The sequence below is a fragment of the Chiloscyllium punctatum genome, chromosome 2, assembly GCF_047496795.1.
Source record: "Chiloscyllium punctatum isolate Juve2018m chromosome 2, sChiPun1.3, whole genome shotgun sequence".
NCBI classification, from domain to species: Eukaryota; Metazoa; Chordata; class Chondrichthyes; order Orectolobiformes; family Hemiscylliidae; genus Chiloscyllium; species Chiloscyllium punctatum.
The window spans coordinates 47,734,287-47,761,937 of NC_092740.1; the positions used below are offsets into that span (position 1 = coordinate 47,734,287).

Genomic DNA, 27,651 nt, shown 5'->3' on the forward strand with positions numbered 1-27,651 from the left:
AGGGATCTCTTATCAACAAACACATTGACTTGGAACCTATTTAACACCCCCTGAGAAAAAGAACAGGAAATGACATCACCAACCCAAACATACAAATAGAAAGTAGGAGTCATCAGCAGCACTTTGTCTGGAGGCTCACTGATGATGTTACCTGGTATGGTGACAAAACATCTGAAAATGAACCTTCCAGTTCAGTGAGCAAACCTACATCCAGAACCACAACCTGAGCCTCATATCTTCTCAAACCTCGCTTCAATTCCTTATTCAACTTACATCCAGACTACTATTTGCAGGCCTGTAGATAACTTCCATTAGGCTCTTTCCATACTTAGAATTTCTCAGTTCTATCCATACTGCCTCTACTCCTGATTCTATGTCCCCCTTGCAAGGGACTGAACAACATTCCTCACTAACAGGGCCAGCCGACCCTGGAGGATTTAACTTTTGAAGAAAGGCCTTGGAGTGCAGGTTCGTAGTTCCTTGAAAGTAGGCTTGCAAGTAGATAGGACAGAGAAGAAGGCATTTCATATGCTTTCCTTTATTGATCAGAGTATTGAGTGCAGGAGTTGGGAGGTCATGATGTAGCTGTACAGGACATTAGTTGGGCCACTTTTGGTATATTGCGTGCAATCCTGGTCTCCTTCCTATCCGAAGTATGTTGTGAAACTTGAAAATGTTCAGAAAAGACTTACAAACACGTTGCCAGGATTGGAGGATTTGAGCTATAGGGAGAGATTGAATAGGCTGGGGCTAGTTTCCCGAGAGGGTTGAAGGCTGAGAGGTGAGGAGATTCACACGGATGATCCCTGGAATGACAGGTCTAGCATATGAGGAACGGCTGAGGATACTGGGATTGTATTCGTTGGAGTTTAGAAGATTAAGTGGAGATCTAATAGAGACGTACAAAATAATACATGGCTTTGAAAAGGTGGATGCTAGAAAATTGTTTCTGTTAGGCGAGGAGACTAGGACCCGTGGACACAGCCTTAGAATTAGAGGGGGTCATTTCAGAACGGAAATGCGGAGACATTTCTTCAGCCAGAGAGTGGTGGGCCTGTGGAATTCATTGCCACTGAGTGCAGTGGAAGCCGGGACGCTAAATGTCTTCAAGGCCGAGATTGATAGGTTCTTGTTGTCTAGAGGAATTAAGGGCTACGGGGAGAATGCTGGTAAGTGGAGCTGAAATGCGCATCAGCCATGATTGAATGGCGGAGTGGACTCGATGGGCCGAATGGCCTTACTTCCACTCCTATGTCTTATGGTCTTATGGGTATGGTTAGGATCAACAGACGTCTTTTCCCTGAGGTGGGGGAGTCCAGAACTAGAGGGCATACATTCTGGGTGAACAAGGAAAGCTATAAAAGGAACCTAAGGAGCAACTTTTTAATGCAGAATGTGATACATGTATGGAATGAGCTTCCAGAGGAAGTGGTGGAGGCTGGTACAATTGCGGAATTTAAAAGGCAGCTAGATGGATATATGAATAGGAAGAGTTTAGAGGGATATGGGCCACGTGCTGGTAAATGGGACTAGATTAGGTTAGGATATCTGATTGGCATAGATGAGTTCGACCGAAGGCTCTGTTTCTGTGCTATACATCTCCGTGACTGTGGTGGTGTTTGTAAGAATGAAAGTTGACCTTATTGAAATGTAAAAGCTTTTGAGAGGACTGGATACCGTGGTTGTCCTGAGGTTAATTTCACTTATTGGGGAAGTGAAAGTTAGGGGACATAGTTTAACACCAAGAGATCCCCCTCTTCAGATAGCGATGAGATTTTATTCACTTTCAGAGGATAAGTAGAGTATGGAATTCTTTTCCCTTGCATGTAGTGGAGGGGGCCTTTAAATTTGTTAAAGGTTCAGTTAGTCTTTTTTTAATAAAGCAGAGGATGTCTGGACCTATGGGCTGCAGCCAAGAAGGTGGAGCTAAGATCACAATACAATCAGCCATAATCTGAATGATTAATAGATTAGACTCAAAAGGCCAAATGGTCTAATTTTTAAACAGATAAGAACATAATAACAAGATTCACCCCTCTAATGCAACCCTGCATTTCCATAGCCAATCCGACTGGTACTGCCTCATTAATGCCTTGTACAGTTTGAGTGAAGCTTCTCGCCTTTTAAAAGGGTTTTCCTTTAGTAACAGGGTTCTAGGAGGACAAACGTAACAGTAAAGATTTAGGATAGGGAACAGGGAAAGGTTTCTGCATTGATTGTTGTGAAAAGTACAATTTGATTGAAATTGTCACGGAATCGTTCAATGTTGACGAAAACGTCGGGTGTGCGCTTAAAGAAGCACGGCTTTAAAGAGGGAAAGAGTTGATTTTGCTGTGTGCTCGTTAAAACAACGGGCTGCTAATTGCATGAAATGGCCTGAATCCCCTGTTGTCATGCGCGAGGCCGGTCCGGGCCCCGGCAAAGGCGCGTGCGCAGGAGGGGCCGGCTCGTGATGGAGGTCCGTGAGGGCGGTTGCCGGGGCGATGGTACTCGGGCTAACGGTACGTCCTTCTGTTTGTACTTCACAGTGAGCAGCCGAGGCTGAGCCTCACCGTTTCAACATAGGGATGCTCATCCTTATCCCGTGGTCTTCCTGACGGGGCCGACGTCGAGTTAATTGTCCCAAAGAGTGTTTTTTTATATATTAGAGTGGGGGAGGGTCTGTCTTCTAAATGTTTGTATAATCTTCGAACTCACAGGCCACACCACATCTCCTCTGACACTCTTCCCATCCGTGTGGGTGGTGTGCCGTTCCCTGGTTTCAGTTTCATGTTCTGTGCTCCTCGATAGAGAACGATTGTAATAAGTTTTCACCCCCAGGGGATATTGCTTCCGGGGATGTCCTCCCTGGAATCTAACTGTGACATTAATCTAATTTCTCATCCACCTGCTGTTCTGCTTCCATTGCTGTCCATAACTGCACCCTTCACTACCTGATTTGGAGATGCCGGTGTTGGACTGGGGTGTACAAAGTTAAAAATCACACAACACCAGGTTATAGTCCAACAGGTTTAATTGGAAGTACTTCGGAATTTGTACTTGCAGAGTTACATCGTACTTTGCTCAAAAACTGCATGAAACTGCTAAGACTATGTTAACTCATTTTTTTAGATTAGAATCAGTCTATACATTATGGCACAGACAGGGAACCCAGGGGCTAACACCTTCAACACATTATCTGGGCTAACACCAATTGTTAAAGTTAACTTGAGAATGTGACTTTTTAATAAAAAAAAGTTTTGTGATTTACATATGAAAGAAGTGAAGCTGACATGATCATTCTAACAGACGATAGACTTACACTGTAAACTTTTGCTCTAAATTGTGTCTTACACTTGTGTACTCCACAACCACCTGATGAAGGAGCAATGCTCAGAAAGCTAGTGCTTCCAATTAAACCTGTTGCACTATAACCTGGTGTTGTGTGATTTTTAACTCTTCACTTCCAATACTGAATTTTCGCACTGGTTGGTCCTGTCAGAAAAATCTACAGATGGCCAATTTACAATAAATAAGCAATTTCCTTTTGGACCACAAGCGTTAATTCCACTCTCTCTCCTTAGATGCTGCCAGACCTGCTCAATTTTTTTTCAACAGTTTCTGTTTTAGTTGGTGAAGACACAGTATCAGTTCAACACGTACACACTCATGACCGCTTTCTCCCCACCACCTTTCTCAAGTCCTCGATTCTTTCTTATGTTGGGTGAGCAGGTATTTTCTCAAGCCAAGTGTAGAGGTGAACAAAGCTATCATCTTCAGCCTCCATCAACAACTCCATTCTTCATGTTCATCATTGTCTGAGGCTGAACTGTAATGTTCACTCTCCTATTGTTGTGTCTGACACCAAGATGAGATCTGACAGTGTATGCCCCATTGCATTGATTGCAGACTTTCACAGCTGTAATGTTGCCTGATCCCTCCCTGTGTTAAAGCTGCTAAAAACATAATCTTTAACCTGTGTTACCTTAAAACATCATTATTCTAACCTTTCTCAGAACTGAGGATTACACCTTGCCATACCAGGTCGAATCTTCCAGTATCTCTTGCCTACTTCTTTACTTGCACTTAGTCTCTCAGATATTTATCACAACAAGGCATATCCCCGATGAACCACTTTCCCCGTATCTTCAAGAGTTTTGTCTGTTCTGTCCCTTCCTTTTAAACAGAAGCAGAATCCTTAAACTCATCACTCTTCATTTTTAATGTAGATTTTTTCAATCCTGTACACTAACAACTTTTGTTTTCTGAGCTGTGAACCTGTGTGAAGGGTGGTAGAAAACTGCAGCCCAACATCTCATGGGTTTCAATTTGATTTTCTTTCCCTTTGGTTCTCATGTGTCATGAGCATGTCACCAAACTAAGGTATTTATAGGATTTCACCCCATTTTTCAGAACTATCTATTTTACTTTTTGAGATAAAGTTAAATTTTAGAATATAATCTTGAAAAATTCAGTGTTTGTGACATGGGCATGTGAAAGAAACACGCACATTTTAATTTCTTCTAATGAAACTGTCATGTGATAAAGCTATTTTGTTGACCAGATGGTGGAGAAAATGTAGTGGAGTACTTTCGTAAACAAGGAAGAATCTCCTCTCATGATGCAGTGGAAATCATCTGGTATCATGCCGCCAACAGAAAGGCACAAATGGAAGAAGCACTGAAAAGTAAGATAATATCAGAGATACAGAAAAAAGATAATTGCAGTGCATAAAGTAATTACTATGTAGCAGAAGGTAAAGGTACTATTTGGGGTGCATAGTTGGGCAAGTTAGACTCTGTAAGCAGCATTGACCCCGGAATCTTTTGACCAAGGGATTGTGTAGTAACTCTAATCGGTGAAAGTCATGGAGATGAATACATGTAAAATAGAAATATGAGTATTAAAGAATGAAATATGAACAAAATGGTAAGATCTTAATGTTAGTATTAAATTGACATTTTCTTTTTATTAAACAGCAAAATTGAAGCATTTGAGCACTATTACCTTTCAGAGGTGAATATTCTTGTTACAGTGTCAGTGATAAAATGTGCAAAGAAATACTTTTTTGTCCAAAAGTCCCAATTCACTGCTATTTTTATTCTGTTATAATCGAGAAACACCTGTCGTGCTTTTTCAGATAAATACGCTTAACCTGAATTCTAGATTTAGCGGCATAGTGATTTGACTGAGTCTCCAAATAATCTTTTGTAATACTCAGCTATGTATCCTCCTAACTAGTATTACTGGAGAAATGTTAATGACACTATTTACACTAAAATATATTCATTGCAACACAGTGGCTCAGGGGTTAGCACTGCTGCCTCACAGTACCAGAGACCGGGGTTTGATTCCCGCCTCAGGCAACTGTCTGTGTGGAGTTTGCCCATTCTCCTCGTGTCTGCATTGGTTTCCTCCCACAATCCAAAGATGTGCAGATCAGATGAATTGGCCATGCTAAATTGTCAAGTCAGGGTAAATATGGTGTAGGTTACTCTTTGGATAGTCAGCGTGGACTGGTTGGGCCGAAGGACCTGTTTTCATCCTGGAGGGAATCTAATCTAACCTGTAATGCCTTGTTTCTCGAAAACAAAGTAAATATTTTTAGTCACTCAGCATTCGTATGACGGTGCCCTTAGTTCTAAATTATGTGGACTATTTTGAAGTACTCTGTCCAGTTCTGGTCATTGTGCTATAGATAGGATAGTATTAAATAAGAGAGGGTTCAGAAAAGATGTAGATTAGGTTCCCTGCAGTGTGGAAACAGGCCCTTCAGCCCAACCAGTCCACGCTGACTATCCGAAGAGTAACCCCAAGACTCATTTCCCTCTGATTAGTGCACGTAACACTATGGCAATTTTAGATTGGCCAATTCACCTCACCTGCACATTTTTGGAATGTGTAAGAAACTGGAGCACCTGGAGGAAACCCATGCAGACACAGGGAGAATGTGCAAACTCCACACAAACAGTTGCCCAAGGTTGGAATCAAACCTGCATCCCTGGTGCTGTGAGGCAGCAGTTCTAACCACTGTGCCACCATTTACCAGGATGTTTCTGGGACTGGAGGGTTTGAGTTATAAGGAGAAGCTGGATAAGCTGGGACTTTTTTCACTGAGGCATAGGAGGTTGAGGGGAGACCTTTATAGAGGTTTATAAAACCACGAGGGGCACAGAGAAAGTGAATAGTAAAGGTCTTTTGCCTACATTGGGGAGTTCAAAACTAAGGGGCATATTTTTAAGGTGAGAGGAGAAAGATTTAAAAGGGAACAGGGGCAATGTTTTAACACAGAGGGTATGTGGAATAAACTACCAGAGGAAGTGGTAGATGCAGGTACAGTTCCAGCAATTAAAAGATATTTGGGCAGGTATGTGAATCGGAAAGGTTTAGAGAGAATTGAGCCAGACACAGGCAAGTGGGACTAGTTTAGTTTGGGAAACTTGGTTGGCATGGACTAGTTGACCAAAGAGTCTGTTTCTGTGCTGTATGACTCTATGAATAACTTTCAACTATTTTGAACACAAATCAAGATTATCTGAGTGCCTAGAATGTTTCTGAGGTCCATAATACAGTTTTTGAAATTTTTCAATGTATAATTTCAGTTACATCACACTGCAAATTTTGCTATAAATTCTGTGTTACGATCGAGCCCTCCATTATCACCTGATGAAGGAGCGTCGCTCCGAAAGCTAGTGTGCTTCCAATTAAACCTGTTGGACTACAACCTGGTGTTGTGTGATTTTTTTTTTACTTGGATGAGTGCAACTTCAACAACAGCTTGATACCATGCCTGGGTAATTTTCCACATTGTCAGATAGATGCCAATGTTTTAGCTGTTCTGCAACAGTTTGACTCAGGATGCAGCAGATTCTGGAGCATTAGTCTTCAGTACTGTTGATGGAATGTTGTCAGGAAAAATAGCTTTTGCAGTAACCAGTGCCTCCAACCATTTCTCTGGTACCATGTGGAGTAAGTCAAATTGGCTGCAGAACAGTATCTGTGATGCTGGCGACCTCTGCGGGAAGCTGAGGTGGATCATCCACTTGGTACTTCTGGCTAAATATTGTTGTGAATTCTTCAGCCTCATCTTTTGTACTGATGTGCTGGGCTCTCCTATCATTCAGGATAAGGGTATTTGTGGAGCCACCTCCTTCAGTGAGTTGTTTGATTGTCCATCACCACTTGCAACTGAATGTGGCATGACTGCAGAGTTTAGATCTGGTCCATTGGATTTGGATTAGCTTAGCTTTGCCTTTCACTTGCTACTTAGTGTCTGACATGCAAGAAGTCCTATTTGGTAGCTTCACCAACTTGACAACTCATTTTAGGTGTGCCAGGTGCTGCTCCTGGCATCACTCCTGAACTTTTCATGGAACACCACCATTTCCAAGTTCCCTGCAATTCATATGCCACCCTGACTTTGATCCATAATCATTGTTTATTCACTGTCACTGGGTTAAAATCCTGGAACTCCAGCACTATAGGGGTCCCTATGTCCCAAAGACTGTATTCATTCAAGAAGGCAGCCCGCCATCACCTTGTCCAGGACAGTTAAGAATGAGTAATTAATGATGCTTGTCAGAAATATCCAAATCTCTAACAAATAAGGACCCAAAGGCAGGCTAAAGGAAAGATTACAAGGATTTCCAGGCCAGTGGTGCCCAATACCCCAAATTCTTTAGGAAAAACAGAAGGGTCTGCTCTTCTATAATGTAAGCTAATCTTGAGTTGCTCTTCTGATACCATGAAAGTTGTCCCATGTTCATTTGCTACAAGTTTCAACTAAGTGACTGACACCATAAATTGCCTACCTTTCGAAACAGGGCATGTCAGCCAGTAGCCCAGGTCAAGGGGCAATGCTTGCCGGGCAGCTGCCTCCTTCAGATGTGAGTTGGACCAAAAGAAGAGGAGGAATTCCAAGGGAACATTTCACTAACACTAAAACTGGGAGAGTGAGATGCTGCCCACTTAACAGTAATGAGATTGATACATGTTGTGCCAACTGCCAGTTCATCATCTGCTATCAGTGAACCATTCTTGATTCTCTTGAGTTTTTATTTGTCTAATTAACTAAGGTATCATGTAACAAACCTAATAAGTTATCTAAAAGTTCTTTGCTAACAGGCAACTGTCTATATTAGAGGAGCTGAAGAATCGACATTTCGGACATAAGCCCTTCATCAAGATTCCTGATGAAGGGCTTATGCCCAAAATGTTGATTTTCCTGCTCCTCGATGCTGCCTGACCTGCTGTGCTTTTCCAGCATCACACACTCGACTCTGATTTCCAGCATCTGCAGTCCTCACTTTCTCCTGTCTATATTGGCTAACTGTGGTCTGAGAATCTTTCAGTGAGCATCTTACATCTCATTGTAGGAAATTTCAGACAACAAGGCTGGCATTCTTGATGTTCATTATTCCAAACAGAATAATGAAAAAATTCAGGTGATTTCCTTTTAACACAATATACCTAATAGTGGTCTCTATGGCTGACTCTAGCTTAAATGTATTGATTAAAATTTTCTTCTGAGCATCCATTATTAAAATATGTGTTTTTAATTCACACCAGGTGATGCACATATGATTGAAGCAGATATTCTTATTGCGAGCCAGGGGTCACATAGAGGAGAGCCTATCATGGCCCATCCTCCTGAAACTGACAGTGACAATACATTGCATAATTGGCTGAGTGAAGTACGGCAATCAGACAAGGGGATCAAGTTGGATTTTAAAAGGTACAACCTCAAACGTTTATTATGTTAAAAATAATTTTTGATCTTTTATCATTTCACTCTCTTCATCTAATTTTAGCAAAAGGCAGCCCCAAAAAGCAGTATTTGTTCAAGGTGATGTTGAGCTGTATTTATTTCGTAAAATATTTTTATTGAAAAACTTTTCTTTACAAAATTAGCAAGTTATAGAAACATGAAAATATAGCGTCATAACATCAAAAACGACAATAAACCAACTGCTAGATTACTCTACAAAAGAAATCAAAACTACACTTATTACAAATCAATAAATAAATTACGCCGCTTCAAGGGCATCAATTATTAAACCCACACTTGTTCGAAATTCTTCCTCTCATGTTCTTAGGTTTATCAGACCAAACCATCATGGCGAGACAAAAGCCCTCATCAAAATGGCGGACGGATCTGCTTCCAAATGATTCAAAAATTACTTGTAAAAGTACATCTTGTAAAAGTTGTTTGTTTTCTGATGCACCATATTTGTAAAAAAGTCTAAAGGAATGTGTTTCATAATTAACATGTACCACCCAACAGTCTCGGGGTTCTCAGGCACCCAACACATCAGAATGTTCTTCCTTGCAGAATGTTAAAAAGGTTTTTCCCACGTACATCTAAGTGAGGTAAATTTGGCAGACCCAGGAGCAAAGAGACCGAGTCCATCTTGACTTCGGTCCCCAAGACCCTCTCTATTACTCCTGCCACAACAGAGCCTGTGGCAGGACCACAAACAGTGAGTGAGGGCACCCGTATTCATTTTACATTTGTGGCACATTGAAGATGCTCCCTGCTTAAATTTCGCAAGACGATTTGGGGCCAGATGAGCCTTATGAAGAATCTTTAACGTATAGCATGGGTCTTATTACATAATGAAATCCTCCTCACATTCTCTCAAATGTCCTCCTATGTTTTTGAAGTAATCTCAACACCTAACTCTGTCCGCCAGACCTCATGTAGATTCTCGATGTCACCCGAGGAATCTTCCTCCAACAAATGATAGAGAGTACTCAGTGAAAGAGTGCTTAGTCTGAAGCACCCTCTTTTCCATATCAGATCTATAACACTCAGTTAAAAACGTGGTCTCCTTTTGGATAAAATCTCTAATCTGAAAGAAACAGAAGAGGTCCCTACTCAACAATCCATATTTCCGAGTTATTTGAGCAAGCAACATCAACGTTTCACCCTCAAACAGATCACCCAAACAAGAGACTCCCCTACCCGCCCAAAGTTTAAACCTGGGATCCATTGTCCCTGGATGGAAACTCGGCATGCCAACTATGGGAGTAAGAAAAGATGGTTTAGGCATATTACCCTCCATCTGCCTCATTGCCCTCTATGCTTTGACCGTGTTAGTAACTATTGGATTATGGCAGTGTTCAGTAACTGTCCTCATTTTGTCTAAACAAAGGTTGACAAGAGGACACTTGGTCTGGGAAGTCTCAGTGTCCAACCATGTAGACGCCAAGTCCCCACAGGCCCAGTCACTTACAAAAGATAGGAGGGAGCTCAGTTGATACCATCTAATGTCTGGGAGGTCCACTCCCCCCAATCTCTGGGACAATTGCAGTTTTGCAAGCTTAATAAGGGGCTGGTTATAACACCAAATATAAGAACTAAACCAGCCATTCAATTTCAGAAATGTTTGCGTAGGAAAGAGCAAAGGGAGCATCCACAAAGGGTACAATAAGTGAGGAAGAACGTTCATTTTGATAAGAGCGACTCGACCCAACTGTGAAATTGGAAGGACCACCCCCACCAATTTTTGAAGGTCTTGTTTAATCTTGTCAAACAAATGAACAAAATTAGCCAAGTAAAGAAACCTCCCTGTGCCCACTTAAAGGGGAACCCACTTTCCATGCCAGGTATTCCCCTAAAGCCCTCATAGGCATAGCCTCTGACTTTGAAAAATTGATCTTGTAAACTGAGAAAAAAACAAATGAATTAATACACTGTATCAAATAGGGCACTGAGACTGCTGGGTTTGAGAGAAAAATAAGAACATCATCCACATGTAGTGTAATCTTATGCACATTCGACCCCACCTTTGGTTTATATTAGGGTGCCCATGAATGGCCTCCACCAATGGCTCAATCAACAATGTGAACAGAAAGGTGAAAGGGGACAGACTTGCCAAATGGCTCTACCACTGTTAAAATTATCAGACATTATACCATTGGTGAGAACTGCCACCAGAGAATCACTGTCAAGGACCCTTACCCATCTAGTAAACACTTCACCTAGGCCAAACCACTCCAGGGTATAAAAAAAATACTGCCAATCCACCCAATCAAAGCCTTCTCTGTGTCCAAAGAGACCACCAACCCTAGAACCAATTACTGCTAGCACACTTAAATCATGTTAAGCAACCTCCTAACATCATTGGAGGATCTGTGACCCTTTATAAAGCCCATCTGATCTTCTTTAATAATAGAGGGCAGCACCCCTTCCAACCTCAATGCCAAAGTCTTAGACAAAATTTTATAATCAGAATTTAAGGTCTAATATGAAAACACAGTTCTCTTGAGGATAAGAGAGATATTAGTCTCTCTCAAGGATGGCGGGAGGTAGTTTGAATAGTTATGTGTGTCTAGCAGCAGTCCTGACAGTATGTTTACAAATCCTTTATAAAACTCACTGGGAAGACAATCAAGGCTGGGTGCATTTCCACTTTGAAGTTGCTTCACCCCCACCTCCTGTATCTCTTGTGCTGTTAATAGAGCACTAAGGAGAGACACCTGCCCAGCAGACACCCCAGGAAGATCGAAGTTCCTAAAAAAGGACTCCATTTTATCCTGTTTATCCTCACAATATTCAGACTGTTATGGTTCAGAATAGAACCTTCAAAATGCCACATTGATCTTTTTAGCATTACAAATAAGAATCCCATTCCCTTATTTAATATTTACCTGGCCTATCACCATGTTCAAAAAACCTTTGCTTTGCAAAGGACGGTTCCATTTTGGCTGTACGTGAAGGCGTGGAGTTTCAGGCGAATCGAAGGGCTGTGATCCGCTGCAGCTTAGCCACTGACGGTCTACTATAATATGCCATCTCAGCTGCCTTCAATCGTGCCTTGAGCAGACACTACTGCTCTCCCTTACATCACTTCTGTCTGGCCAAGTATGATTATCCCTATTGCATAGGCCTTAGCAGTCTCCCAAAGAATGGACGGATCACTAGCTGTACCAGAGTTGGTGGCCAAAAATGCATCAAATTCCCTAAAAAAATAATCAACAAATTTGCTATCCTTGAGGATGAAGGGATCCTTTTGCCAGTACCATGAGCTCATTGCATTACCCTTGATCTCGAGGTGGCAATATTCCCAATTGAACAAGATACAACCAAGTCAAGAAAAGTCGCGGAAGTTAGGGAAAAATTAATCCTCGTATGGCATTTATGAAGATTGGAAAAGAGCGTAAAGTCCCTGCCCATAGGATGTAGATGTCTCCAAATGTCTACCAACCCCAGTTCCACACATAGATCACCCAACTGTTTCAATTGTGGAGAAAGCTTTCGGGGGGCCTTTGGGCATTTTATCCAGCACAGGATTCATAAGGCAATTAAAGTCTCTACCCCCCCACCCCAGTGATAACATGCTGCGATGCAAAGGCCATCAGCTTAGATAGTTCATCAGTCAAAAATTTAAGGGATTGGGTTGGAGGACAATAGACACTCAAAATACCAAATTCCTCGCCATGTGTTAGGCTTTAAGGATAACAAACCGGCCATAGTCATCTTTAACACAATCTATTAAATTAAATGGAAGATTCTTCTGGACAAGTATGGCCACCCTCCTGTTCTTAGTGTTAAAGGATGAGAAAAACACCCGATCAAGCACTCCCTGATGTAACATGTCAATAAGGTGAGACTCCTGCAACAGGGAACATCCACTCTCTCCTTTTTGAGGCTCGACAACACCTTTTTCCTTTTGACTGGCAAATGGATCCCTCTAATATTTCAGCGGTGCACCATTTAAGAAAACTGCTAGCCATGATCCTTTACAAGCACCTTTGACCTGCTGAGAGGAAAAATTCAACTTACAGTATGCTGAGCATATGCAAAAAAAGACTCGTGAAGTCTTTTTATGAGACACCAAAACATTAAACTAACAACAAAACACAAAAGGCATTTAATGGGGGACTCTATCTCCTGCCCATCGAGGGTGCTTACACCTCCCACACACCCCATCCAGCTTGAACTGCACCCCAGACCCAAGCCATAGAAGGAAGCAGACAAAATAATGAGCACTCTGCCCACCCCAACTACATATCAACACCAAACCTAATTGGAGAAAAAAAACACACACCAACAGCAGCTTCTTTAAGAAAAGGATAACATTACAAGAAACATAGCAAGAGAAAAGAAAACCAAACATTATTGTCCATATCTATAACTCCATCCGAATTATTTTAAAGTGTCCAAGAAATTTTTCAGTTGTTCTGAGAAGTCAAATGATCACACCATCTCCTCGTGAGTAATACAAAGCACTGATCGGTATCTCATTGAATATTGAATACCAAGTTCTCTGAATTTTCTCTTGACCTCATCAAACGATCTCCTTTTATGGATTACCACTGCAGAAAAGTCCTGGAGGAGCGTTATCTTAATTCCCTGATAAGTCAGGGCCTGTGGATCTTTCCCCATCCTTCTAGAAGATTCCAGGACTCTCTGCTGGTACCTGTAGGTTTGAAATTGTACCAAACCGGATCTGTGCGCCACAACCCAGTGAGCTCTGTCAACCTTCATTTAGTCTGCTTCGACATCCCAGCCAACAAACTGTGGCAGCCGGTCTTCAAAAAAGCTTGCTAGCTGCCCAGCTTTCACTCTGGCTAGCAGCCCAATGACTCAAATATTTTTCCTCCTACTTTGACTCCAGCCAAGTACGATTGCCTTCTATCAACTCCTTGATCATCCCTCGGATTGCCATTGAGTTCTTCAGCAATGTTCTGCTGCGCAGGTACCTCTTTCTCGGCTGCTGAGGGAGCTGCAGCTACATCCTCAGTCATGGGCCCACCCGATACCTTCGGCGAGTGTCCCATGTGTTGGAGTCTGGCTATATGCTTTCCTTTTGTCTTCGTCAATTGCTCAAAAAGAATTTACAGTAGGACCTTGACTATCTGAACATAAACCATCTGAAAACGGCATTATGGTGAGCATTGTCAGATAATTGAGAAATGTTTGAACAACCGGCACTTGTAGATTACCACTTGTTTAAGGCCACCCGACCGATCAATCATCCAAACAAAATACTCCCTGCCCATCTCGTTCAGACTCTCAAGGCTCCACCGCAAATAGATTCAAATGGTTTCATAACCATTTAACATCAATTTTCTCCCAAAATAAACGGGGGTGTAAAAGTATCACGACTGCTGGACTGGGGTGCAGAGCTCAGCAAGGCAGATATGCTGAGATCACTACCATCTTGGATTCCCCCCCCCCCAGCTGAGTTGTATTTATATTGAATGTTCTTGTTTAATATAATTTGCTCAGGCCTGATTTTTTAAAAATTGTATTTTATATTCAGAAGTGAACTTTCCAATAAACAAAAGGGGCAAAAAAAATCAATGGAGGGCATCTAATTTAGGCCAATAAGGAAAACACAGGTTTTTTTCTGCATTTATAGTCCATTGTGTTTGGTGATTATCTTCTTGCAGTCAGCATTTCCTCTAATTTTCTTTGCAGCTGAGCTGGCCTCTGAGGCCTCTGCATGGAGCTGACCGAAACTGATAACCCGATGTTGTGATTGGCATGCTGATGCTCATCACTGTGCATGGAATATTGGAGCAATTGCAACCATGCTGCCTAGAGGAAAAGTTTCTTGCAGAAAGCCCTTATTTTCCAAACCATTCTTTTTCTGTGGTATAATTGAGTTATAAATGAACCTTTAAAAATAGATAAGCTGATGTCCAGTGGCATTGTTTACGAGTAGCACAGTTGTAGCTGTCCTCAGAACAAGACCACTTGCTTCATATGAGAAGATAAGAAAGCTGTCTATGGTTACATCCACTAATTCACGATCATCTCCGCTAAGAGCAAATTGAACCATCTCCACTTGAAATTTAAATCCTGGAGATCCCACCACTGACCCGAAACTTAATAGTGGATAAAAGGGCAGATTGGGGCTGAAAGTTCTGCTGTGGGTGTTTTGTTTCCTGATTCCCCAGAGCTTCTCTTTGAGAGTGTTATTCCAGCATGCTATAAAGAAGCTCTACACTATTCCAGGGCAAAGGTGTCTCCTTGGTTGGGACCCCAACCACTAACATTGCACAATGACAGCATTGGGTACCACCTTCAGGATACACTGCAACAACTCACCAAAGATCATTTGAAAAAGTGTAAAATCTGTGACCTCTACTAAAACATGAGGCTAATGGAACATCATCACCTCCAAGTCATACAGCACCCTAACATGAAAATATATCTGCATTCCTTCCCTGTCACTGGGTAAAACCTCAGAACATCCTCTAAAACAGCACTGTAACTGTATCTACCTACCACTGACTTTGATAACAATTATCATTTACTTTGCCAGTAATACTTACATTTCATGACAAATAAAAACAGTAGTATGAATATATCCTGAGGTCAATTGGAGAAATTACTTTTTAGCATTTCTCCAGATTTATAGTTGCTTGATTCCTTTCATTACATCAGGAGCATATATTCTCCTCTACCTTGTCTCCTAGAAGAAACCATAAGCAATATGCATTGTGTCAGAGTTTGTGTTTTCATTTGTGATGTGAAATTACTTCTGTTAAAATTAAATCCTCTGTCATTGCCAGTTTGTCAGCTGTGGAACCTGCTATGAAAATGCTAATATCAATGAAGGATCTACTCACACGCCCAGTTTGGATCAATGCGGATATTCTTCCTGGACCAAACGAAAGCAAAGATTTTTTACGCATAGTGACTTCATACTTGCCACATGTAACACTGTCTCTTGGTTGGAGAACTGGTGAGTTGGTTAGTCAAAAAATAAAGATTATCAAATGTCATAAAAATCAAGGATTGTTATGAAAAGTAATTTTGCACATTACACACCTATCATCAACTGTATAAGGTTGCTTTGTCAGTTTCTTTTGGATATGTCCATTGCAAATGTAAAACGACAAGGATTTAAGATGAATTGCGCAAATTTACTGGAGGAACTTAGCAGGTCTAGAAGCATCTGTACAGAAAAAGCAAGGTTTGGCTTTTCAGGTCCAATGACTCTTTGTCAAGATGACCTAAAACATTGACTCAGCTTTCTCTCCACAGTTGCTGCCAGGCCAGCTGAGTTTCTCCAGAAATTTCCGTTTTGTTTTAGCTTTCCAGTATCCAGTTTTTTCTTATTACAGATAAATTAATTCATTTAAAGCATGTTCTGGGTAATTCTAAAGTTATTGTTCATCCCTGTGCTTTCAATAATGTGACATATCACAGTATTCGCTTCAGGTTGTTATTTAAATATTCTTGTCAATGGCTAAAATGGATAATACTACATACTACATTTTCATATTTGAGTCTTTAACATCCACTGCTATTACTTGCTCTTAAACTTCTCTGAAAATTGATTATATATGTGATCCTCTGTCTCTCCTTGTCTGTTTGAAAGTCCTAAGTGCACACCCAATGGTGTGTTTGCCCCTTTTGTAGTTTTTACTTCTACCTAGTTTGATGATCCTTCCAAGATGGCATTCCTCTTCACTGCTATAATTGATTCCTTGATTTCTGGGACACTTGGACTGGTTCTAGGGAAGGTGGCTCCCTGTATAAGCCAGGTAGTTTGTAATTAAATAGAGCTGGGGCTGAGTTCCTTGTGAGGTGTTTTGCTTGTGCCATTGGGAGTGCTTTAAATTAACTGGACAAGGGTGTGGGAACCAAGAAAGTATAGTCAAGGAGAAAACCTGGGCTCTCTAAATACTTAGGCACAGAGCTGGTACTAGCATAGAGAATATTAAGTTCATATGTGAAGTGGAGATGGAGTAAAAGAAAGCAAGACGAAAACAGAGTTAATGTGCATATATGTAAATACATGGAGTATACTAAATAAGGCTAGGGAGTTACTGACACAGATTTCAACATTGAAAATGATGTTGTGACAGTGCTTGGAGTGTTGGCTCAAGAAAGGACAAGACTGGATATTATATATTCTTGGGTATAGGTTGTAAAGGAAAGATAGAAAAGGAAGGAAAGGAGAAAGGGGAATAGTATTGCTTAAGAAAACATAGTAATGCTGGAGATATAAGACATCTGAGGTTTCCAGACAGTGTCAGTCTTAGAGCTATGAGATAAAAAGAGTGCAGTTATATTGCATGATGCAGTCTTTCCAACTAGTGGAAAGGATGTAGAGAAACAAATCTGCAAGGAAATTACAGAGAATGCCAACATTTTTAGGGTTGTTATAATGAGTGACTTTAATTATCCAAATATAAAGTGGGATACTTGGAGCAGCAAGGGGCAGGTGTTCCTTGATTGTGTCACAAAGTTGGTCCCTTTTTTCTAAAAGCTGTTCCTTTTCTCAAGGATGCTGTGTTATTGATATTTTTTCAAAGGGGTCATAAACCAGGCCGGGCTCTGATCAGATTGGTTTGGTACAGAGATGGAAAGGACTTTGAGAAGCCTTTTGTTAATATGTAAACAGATGAGACTTCAGGCCAAAGTGATCATGTTTTAGAAGTGACCTGTATAATGAAAAGGGAGTGGTTAGCTCTCTAGCTGAGCAGTTCAGCAGTGAGCTGTGTGGAATCTTTCTCTCTCTCTCTCCTGCCCTCTAATTTCAACCTGTAAGCATCTGTTCCTTTTTTTTTAACTGATCTTTAAAAGGCTTTGCTTATTGGGACTGTTGTATATATTCGGAACAGTATAATTAAGTCTAGTTTGAATAGACTGACTTCTGTAGGGGTTCTGTATGTTTCATTGTGCATTTTTATGAATACATTTCTGTCTGTTTTAACCTGGTAGTCAACCTTGCTGACTTACTCCAGATAATTTTCACTGTACACTTACTGAAACAAATTGCAAAGTTACGGTCTCAGCTATCTGCTTAAGAATGTTTTGAGTGGTCTGGCCTATTCCATAGCAGATTGGGGCTCTTTACGGGATTTTAAACAGCGAGTGGTAGGTGCCAATGTCATTATTCTGGGTGTTGGTTTGGTTGGGTAGACAAACTTTGGGATAGTAATGGCTCTTCCATTTGCCAAAACTTTTCTGAAAGTGGATGCGGTGACTTTGGATGTTTTTCAAAAGGTGAATAAGACCAAGCTGCAGGAATTAGCAGAGAAGTTGAAATTAGATCTGCCTGCTTTTGTGAGGAAAGAAGAGATAATTACAACAGTAGCTCAGCATTTAAACTTGCTGGAGAAACCATCAGAATCTATAGAGATGGCAAGAATTTGATTGCAAATGAAGCAGCTTGAATTAGAGTTCAGAGATAAGGAAAGGGCAGCAGAAATGAAACAGTTTGAGTTACGATTAAAAGCAGAAAAGAGGGAAAAAGAGAGAGCTTTTGAACTTCAAAAACTGACACTTAAAAAGGTAAGTCAGTTTAAAAAGCTGGAGACAAAGGCTGAAGGTAACCGTAGCAGGGAGGTAGTATGAACTTATGGAAGAGCAGAGAGTTAAAACAGCAAGGTTAGCAGCTGAAGTGGCTGATGATTATGAATTGGACATTCCTCAAATTAAATCGGAAATGAAGAAGTTGTCAAAAATTGGGATAAATTATTCAGTTACCTTCCACAAGAAAATCGAAATGACCTGAAAGAGTTATTGCTATCACATGGGGAGATATGCAGAAATAAACTGGGAAGTACTAACCTAATTGGGCATGATGCAGATATAGGATACGCTGTTCTGATTAAGCAACATCCTTATGGGCATAACCCTCTAAAGTTGGCACAGGTTCAGAAAGGAATAGCACACATGCTCCAAGATGGCATAATCGAAGTGAGTTACAGTGACTGGAGCTTACCTATAGTCATGGTGCCAAAGCCAGATGGTACCCAACAGTTATGTGTGGACTATTGCAAAGTCAATGCTGTTACAAAGACTGATACATATCCAATTCCACTGTTGGAGGACTATGTCAAAAAAGTGGGACAAGCAAGTTGGACTTGTTCAGAGGCTACTGGCACGTTCCTCTGTCAGAGAGAGCAAAGGCAATTTCGGCATTGGTAATGCCAAATGGACTATATCAGTTCAAAATTGTGCCATTTGGTATGAAAAACGCTCCAGCTACATTTCAGAGACTGACTAATAAGGTCACTGCCGGATTACCTAACTGTGTGGTGTATATTTATGACCTGGTGATTTTTAGTCACTCATGGAAGGAACATTTACAGCACTTATCGGACTTGTTTGATCAACTTTTGAAGGCAGGCTTGGTGGTAAACCTAGCAAAAAGTGAATTTGCCAAAGCCTAAGTTACCTTCCTGGGCCGTGTTATTGGACATGGACAAATGGACCCAAGGGATGCGAAAACAAAAGTAATTGGGGAATTTCCCACACTGTTGACAAAAAAAGCAGTACTACAGTTCCTAGGTTTGAGTGGATTTTACCGAAGGTTTGTGTCGAACTTTAGTAATGTGGCTGCTTCACTCACCGAATTGTTAAAAAAGTGCAAGAAGTTTCAGTGGACAGCGGGCTGTCAAAAGACAGTTGACAGCCTAAAAACTGTGTTAACCACTGTCCCAGTCCTGGCCACACCAGATTACACGAAGTCTTTCAAGGTGGCTATCGATGCCAGTGATGTGGGTGTTGGTGCGGTGCTCCTGCAGGAGGATGACGAGGGGTAGAAAGACCCATTGGGTAATTTTCCAGGAAGGTGAACATTCGTCAACAGAAATATTCAACGGTGGAGAAAGAGACTTTAAGCTTGGTGTTGGCATTGCAACATTTCAGTGTCTATATTGTCAGCAATGCATCTGAGACAATTGTATACACTGATCATAACCCATTGACATTTGTGGAAAAATTTAAGGAGAAAAATGCCAGACTGTTTAGATGGAGCTTGTTGCAACCATTCAATTTGGCAGGTCGCAAAAACGTGATTGCCATTCCGATGCATTATCAAGATTCGAATGAGATACAGAGGTGTTTGTGGCAGGTGTGCCACAGCCTGAATTCGCATGTAGTTGTGCATGTTTGCATGTTTATAGTTAGCATAGTATATATGTGTGTTCAGACTACTAACAGGGTTTTTAAAGGGTTTTAAAAATGAAGCCATCTTTTGGTGTTGACATTTTTATTTTAAGGGAGGAGGTGTTACAAAGTTGGTCCCTTTTTTCTAAAAGCTGTTCCTTTTCTCAAGGATACTGTGTTATTGATTTTTTTTTCAAAGGAGTCATAAACCAGGCTGGGCTCCGATCAGATTGGTTTGGTACAGAGATGAAAAGGATTTTAAGAGACCTTTTGTTTATATGTAAACAGATGAGACTTCAGGCCAAAGTGATCATGTTTTAGAAGTAACCTGTATAATGAAAAGGGAATGGTTAGCTCTCTAGCTGAGCAGTTCAGTCCACAACTGGTTGGGAGTTCAGCAGTGAGCTGTGTCGAAACTCGCTCATTCTCGTCTGCCCTCTTAACTTCAATGTGTAATCATCTGTTCCTTTTTTTTATATTAGTCTTTAAGAGGGTTTGCTTATTGAGACTGTTGTGTGTATTCGGAACAGCATAATTAAATCTAGTTTGGATAGACAGTTCTGTAGGGGTTCTTTATTCTGTTCTTTGTGTTTCATTGTCCAATTTCGTGAATAAATTTTTGTCTGTTTTTACCTGGTAGTCAACCTCACTAACTTACTCGGAGTCATTTTCACTGTACGCTTACTGAAACAAATTGCAAAGTTTTGGTCTGGGCTACCTGCTTAAGAATGTTTTGAGTGACGTTGAGACAAAATGGTTCAGATGAGACGAAGGAGAGTTACAGATCAGCTAGGAAGGAGTTAAAGAGAAAGTTAAGAAGAGCAAGGAGGGAACATGAGTCGTCTTTCACAGGTAGAATAAAGGATAACCCTAAAGGTTTACATAGTTATGGGAGGAGTAAAAGGATGATTAGGGTAGGAATAGGCTAGTCAAAGACAAAAGTAGGAAGCTGTGTGTGGATCCTGTGGAGATTGGAGAGATGCTAAATTAATATTTCTCATCTTTTTTCACTCAAGAAAAGGATAATATTGTAGAGAAACAAACAGAGATACAGGCTGTTAGACCAGAAAGGATCGAGGTTAGTAAGGAGGAGATGTTATCAATTCTAGAATGCGTGAAAGTAGATAAGTCCCCTGGGCCGGATGGGATTTATCAGAGGATTCTCTGGGAAGCTAGGGAGGAAATGGCAGAGGCTTTGGCCTTAATCTTTGAGTCGTCATTATCTATGGGTTTAGTACTAGAGGACTGGAGGATTGCAAATGTTGTGCCCTTGTTCAAGAAGGGCAGCAGAGATGACCCAAGTAATTATAGACCAGTGAGCCTTATGTCTGTTGTAGAAAACGTTTTGGAAAGGATTATAAGAGATAGGGTTTATATCATCTAGCAAGCAACAGTTTGCTTGGAGATAGTCAACATGGTTTCATCAAGGGCAGGACGTGTCTCACAAACCTCATTGAGTTTTTTTGAGAAGGTGACCAAGCATGTGGATGAAGGTAAGCAGTTGACGTGGTGTACCTGGACTTCAGTCAAGCCTTTGATAAGGTTCCACATGGTACGCGATTGGAGAAAATGCAGAGCATACAATTGAGGGTGATTTAGCAGTTTGGATTAGAAACTGGCTTTCTGTAAGAAGGCAACAAGTGGTGGTTGATGGAAAATATTCAGCCTGGAGTCCGGTTACTAGTGGTGTGCCACAAGGATCTGTTTCAGGATCAATGCTGTTTGTCATTTTTATAAATGACTTGGACACAAGCATTGGTGGATGGATTAGTAAGTTTGCAGATGACACTAAAATCGGTGGAGTAGTGGACATTGTGGAAGAATGTTGCAGATTGCAGGCAGACTTGGATAAACTGCAGAATTGGGCTGAGAGTTGGTAAATGGAGATCAATGCAGAATAATGTGAAATGATTCACTTTGGGAAGGCAGAATACTGGGTCAATGGAAAGATTCTTGGTCATGTGGATGTGCAGAGGGACCTTGGTGTCCATGTACATAGATCCCTGAAAGTTGCCACCCAGGTTGATAGTGCTATTAAGAAGGCATACAGTGTGTAAGGTTTATTGGTAGAGGAATTGAGTGACGGAGCCATGATGTCATGCTGCAACTTTACAAAATGCTTGTGTAGCCTAACTTGGAATATTGTGTACAATTCTGGTCGCCCCATTACAGGAAGGATGTGGAAGCATTGGAATAGGTGCAGAGGAGATTTACCAGGATGTTTTACAAACCCACCGACTCCCACAGCTACCTGGATTACACCTCTTCCCACCCTACCTCTTGCAAAAATGCCATCCCGTATTCCCAATTCCTCCGCCTCCGCTGGATCTGTTCCCAGGAGGACCAGGTCCACCACAGAACACACCAGATGGCCTCCTTCTTTAGAGACCGCAAATTCCCTTCCCACGTGGTTAAAGATGCCCTCCAACGCATCTCGTCTACATCCCGCACCTCCGCCCTCAGACCCCACCCCTCCAACCGTAACAAGGACAGAACGCCCCTGGTGCTCACCTTCCACCCTACAAACCTTCGCATAAACCAAATCATCCGCCGACATTTCCGCCACCTCCAAACAGACCCCACTACCAGGGATATATTTCCCTCCCCACCCCTTTCCGCCTTCTGCAAAGACCGTTCCCTCCGTGACTACCTGGTCAGGTCCACGCCCCCAAACAACCTGGCACTTTCAATCCTGGCACTTTCCCCTGCCACCGCAGGAACTGTAAAACCTCCACCCTCACCTCTATCCAAGGCCCTAAAGGAGCCTTCCACATCCATCAAAGTTTTACTTGCACATCCGCTAATATCATTTATTGTATCCGTTGCTCCCGATGCAGTCTCCTCTACATTGGGGAGACTGGGCGCCTCCTAGCAGAGCGCTTTAGGGAACATCTCCGGGACACCCGCACCAATCAACCAAACCGCCCCGTGGCCCAACATTTCAACTCCCCCTCCCACTCTGCCGAGGACATGGAGGTCATGGGCCTCCTTCACCGCTGCTCCCTCACCACCAGACGCCTGGAGGAAGAACGCCTCATCTTCCGCCTCGGAACACTTCAACCCCAGGGCATCAATGTTGACTTCAACAGTTTTCTCATTTCCCCTTCCCCCACCCCACCCTAGTTCTAAACTTCCAGCTCAGTAACTGTCCTCTTGACTTGCCCGGACTTGTCCTACCTGCCTATCTTCTTTTCCATCTATCCACTCCACCCTCTCCTCCTTGACCTATCACCTTCATCCCCTCCCCCACTCACCCATTGTACTCTATGCTACTTTCTCCCCACCCCCACCCTCCTCTAGCTTATCTCTCCACGCTTCAGGCTCACTGCCTTTATTCCTGATGATGGGCTTTTGCCCGAAATGTCGATTTCGAAGCTACTTGGATGCTGCCTGAACTGCTGTGCTCTTCCAGCACCACTAATCCAGAATCTGGTCTCCAGCATCTGCAGTCATTGTTTTTACCTCGTTGATTTACCAGGATGTTGCCTGGTCTGGAGGGAAGGTCTTTTGAGGCAAGGCTGAGAGACTTAGGTCTGTTCTCATTGGAGAGAAGGCGGCTAAGAGGAGATTTAATAGAGACATACAAGATGATCAAAGAATTAGATAGGTTAGACAGTGAGTATCTTTTTCTTAGGATAATGATGTTGGCTTGTATAAGGGAGCATTGTACAAATTGAGGGGTGATAGATTTAAGATACATGTCCGTGGCAGGTTCTTTACTCGGACTGGTAAGGGTGTGGAATGCCCTGCCTGCTAATGTAGTTAACTCTGCCACATTAGGGACATTTAAACCGTCCTTGGATAAGCATATGGATGACGATGGGATATTGTAGGGGGATGGGCTTAGATTAGTTCAAGTTTGGCGCAACATTGAGGGCCGATGTTGTTCTGCACTGTATTGTTCTATGTTCTATGTGTGGTTTGGCCTAGTCCATAACAATTGCATTCAGGAGGGCTTCCTACAACAGTATGTGTTCAGTCCATCAAGGAAATATACATCGCTTAACCTTGTATTTCGAAATGAGGTGGACCAAGTGGGTCAAATGTCAGTGGGTGAATATTTAGGAGACAGTGGTCATTGTACCATAAGGTTCGAGATGGCATTGAAAAATGACTTGTATCAATCCAAAGTAAGAAAAATCAATGTACAGAGAGCTGACTGTAATGAAGCAAGAACAGAATTGAGCAGGATTGATTGGAAGTAAGAAGTTGGCAGGAAAAACAATAAGCGAACAATGGGCCACCTTCAAAGAGAAAATGGTTTGGATACAATTGAGGTATGTTCTCTCGAATGGAAAAGGTAGGACATACAAATCTATAGTTCCCTGCATGACAACTGAAGTAGAAGTTTACATTCAAAAGAAAATACATGTTTTTCATGTGTGTAAGGTAGAAAGTATAGCTGAGAATTACAGGAATATTGAAGGTTTAGTGGCAGGTGAGAAAGCAAATAAGAGCATAAAGAAACAATGAAAAATGATTAAAGAAAAATCCCAAAGTCTTCTCCAGGCATATCAAGTTAAAATCACACAACACCAGGTTATAGTCCAACAGGTTTAATTGGAAGCACTAGCTTTCGGAACACCACTCTTTCATCAGGTGGTTGTGGAGGACACAATTGTAAGTCACAGAATTTATAGCAAAAGTTTACAGTGTGATGTAACTGAAATTATACACTGAAAAATACTTTGATTGCTTGTTGTGTCTTTCATCTATTCAAATACCATGATAGTTTCACTTCTTTCATGTGTAAATCACAAAACGTTTTTTAAAAGGTACATTCTCAGGTTAACTGTAACAGTTGGTGTTAGCCAAACAATATGTTGAAGGTGTTAGCTCCCTGTGTTCTCTGTCTGTGCCATAAACATTATGCTGTATCTCCTAAATCATCTTGAGAAAACTGTAAACGTGATCTAAAACCAAAGAATCTTTAAAATTAGATTTGCTTCTTCAAACAGATTCTTCTTACACCTGGGAGATGGTGAAGGAGATGGAGCAAATTTGTCAGACTCTCAATCAACCAGTAACATTCCCAGTTAGAGCAGCATTGGTTCGTCCATCCTGGCCACAGCTGTCTTGGTTGGTGGAGCAGTCAGAAAGGTAAAAGAACTGTTCAGCTGAATAAAATTCTAGAGGCCTTTTCTCTCAGTAGATTTCACATTTCAAGCATTTTTGACTTTTCTCATTTTGTTTGCATCTAACTGTAAATTTGTTCAAAACTATGATTGGAAAGAGGAAACCAAAGAGCAAGATATTCATTTTTAAACAAGAACAGAAATAGCTGGAACAACTCAGCAGATCTGACAGCATCTGTGGAGAAAAAAAAATGTTAATGTTTTAGGTCTAGAGACCCGTCTTGAGAATGTTCTGAAGAAGAGTCTCTGGACCTGAAATATTAACACTGTTTTTCTCTCCACAGATGCCAACAGACGTGTTCAGTTTTTCAGAAATCTCTATTTTTGTTTCAGATTTCCAGCATCCACAATTCTTTGATTTTTAAAATAACTTTTTAGAATAGTGAGGTTATGCTCATTGGTAGGAAGAGGCATAGGCTCTGAAGCACAGAGGGACTTAGGAGTCCTAGTTCAGTATTCTTTTAAGGCTAACGTGCAAATTCATTCGGCAGCTAGGAAGGCAAATGCAATATTTGCATTCTTTCAAAGAGGACTAGAATACAATAGCAGAGACGTAATACTGAGGCTCGATGAGGCTCTGGCCAGATAGCATTTGAAATATTGTGAGCAGTCTTGGATCCCATATCTAAAGAAGGATGTGCTGTCCTTGGAGACGGTCCAGAGGACATTTATAAAAATGATCCCAGGAATGAAGGTCATATCAGAGACAAGGGAGGAGCAGTTGAGGACTCTGGATTTATACTTGCTGGAGTTTAGAAGATCGATTGAATGTGGAGAAAATGTTTTCATTAGTAGGGGAGACTTGGACCTGAGGGCACAGACTCAGAAGGACTACCCTTTAGAACTAAGATGAGGAGGAATTTCTTCAGTCAGGAAATGGTGAATCTGCGGAAGTCACTGCCACAGAAGGCTATGGAGGCCAAGTCATTCAGTAGTCTTAAGTCAGAGAAAGACAGGTTTTTGTTTAGTAAAGGGATCAAGGGTTATGGCGTGAAGGTAGGAGAATGGGGTTGAGAAAGATATCAGCTTTGGTCGAATGGTAGAGCAAACTTGATAGGCCAATGGCCTAATTCTGCTCCTATATCTTACGGCCTAATAAAGGGTGATAGAGATAGGCCAATACATAAAATGGTTTTAAATATTTTTGTATCCATACATCACAAAGTCCAGATAAATAAACTTTGCACCAAGTAACTATTATCAAATCCGTTTCATACAATAAGTTTTTATGTTGATGTGTTTTAATTGACAATCCAGCGCTACTATATTGTCTGTCTACTCTAATTCAACAATCTTGTTTTAATACAGATACAGTCTGACTGTGTGGACAGCAAGAGAAGATTTGTATACTGTGGAAGATATGCTGTATATCAGGGAAAATGTTGACAAATCAAGAATCTACTTTGATCTTTTTGAACCTCAAAACAGTAAATTGAGACAGGCAGTAAAGATGAAATTCACAGACCAGATTTAATGTTACTTGTAAAGACATTGCATTTATATGATGTATTTAATGTAGTTAAAAAGCTCAAGACTCTTCGGAAGGACATTAAGTGAAATTTGACAACAAACCACATCAGACATTTGGACAGGAAGGAGGAAGGTTTTCAGGAGTTTTTAAAGGAGAGAGAAGTGGGAAAATGCCAGGAACAAGTTCAATTCAATGGGGTAGAACATTCTTATTTTTATGTTCAATTCCTCTTCTAATAAAGAATAGCTTTCATTAGCCTTCATGATTACATTCTGTATCTGCAAGCTAGACTTGTGCAGAACATCCAAATTGTTGTGCATTGTGGAAAACCAAAGCATTCTCTGTTTAATAGTACTCTGCTTTTTTACTCTTCCTGCCAAACTGAACAACTTCACGTTTTCCCACATTATTTTTGGTGAATATTCACAATAACCAATCTAACTGGTTATTATTTCTTTACTGTTTGTGAAACTTGTTTTGTGAAAGATGGTTGCCAAGTTTTTTTTTCACAGCACTTCATTGGCTATAAAGTATTTTGAGGAATGTTGTCAGGTAATGAAAGGTGCTAAATAATTGCAGATTTTTTCTTCATTTTTATTTCTGTTAATGTGAATTCATTTTAAGACTTAATGCCTTCAGAAGTGGAAAGAAAAGGAACATGATTGGAAATAAAGTTAAATAATCAGCATTTTTCAGAATTGTTGGCTTTTGGTTCATTTGATAGTTATTCTCTGCAAAGCAATCTTTGGAATTCTGTCCAAGCTGAGTTCACAGTTAGGCATTTAGTCATTGGGTGTGGAAATTGACCACAAAAACATTTGAAGTAAAAATGCTCATACTTTACAAAGGTTTGGTTTCCTCCTTTAAGTATGGATGAAAATGGAGCGGGTTCACAGGTTGTTTACTAGATTGGTACCTGAATTGTGTTATGAAGATGGTTGGGCAATCCTGGCTTATTCCAGTATTTCTGAAACAGAGGTCATAATCAAAATTAGCATCTTAGATGGGAAATGTGACTTCCAATTGTTACTGCACAATAATGGGTTGCAGAAATATTTTGCTGGTACTGTCCAAACCGTCCCATTTTGAAATCCTGTAGCATAATGGCTGTTCCAAGAATAAAAGTCTAGAATTTCCATCACAGTTGGAGGCAGAACTGGGTACTCAGTAGCTTGAACCCTCTTTGCCCAATGTTTATTAGC

At 41.1% G+C, this 27,651-nt stretch overlaps 1 protein-coding gene across 1 annotated transcript; it reads left to right on the forward strand.

The window, feature by feature from the left end:
• The first annotated feature begins 2,379 nt into the window (after positions 1–2,379).
• Positions 2,380–27,137, forward strand: fam151b (family with sequence similarity 151 member B). The gene is made up of 6 exons (XM_072582282.1): positions 2,380–2,501; positions 4,544–4,666; positions 8,548–8,713; positions 15,508–15,680; positions 24,802–24,943; positions 26,287–27,137. The coding sequence occupies exons 1-6, from the start codon at positions 2,453–2,455 to the stop codon at positions 26,450–26,452; spliced, it is 819 nt and encodes a 272-aa protein (XP_072438383.1). The 5' UTR covers positions 2,380–2,452; the 3' UTR covers positions 26,453–27,137.
• The last annotated feature ends 514 nt before the right edge of the window (positions 27,138–27,651 follow it).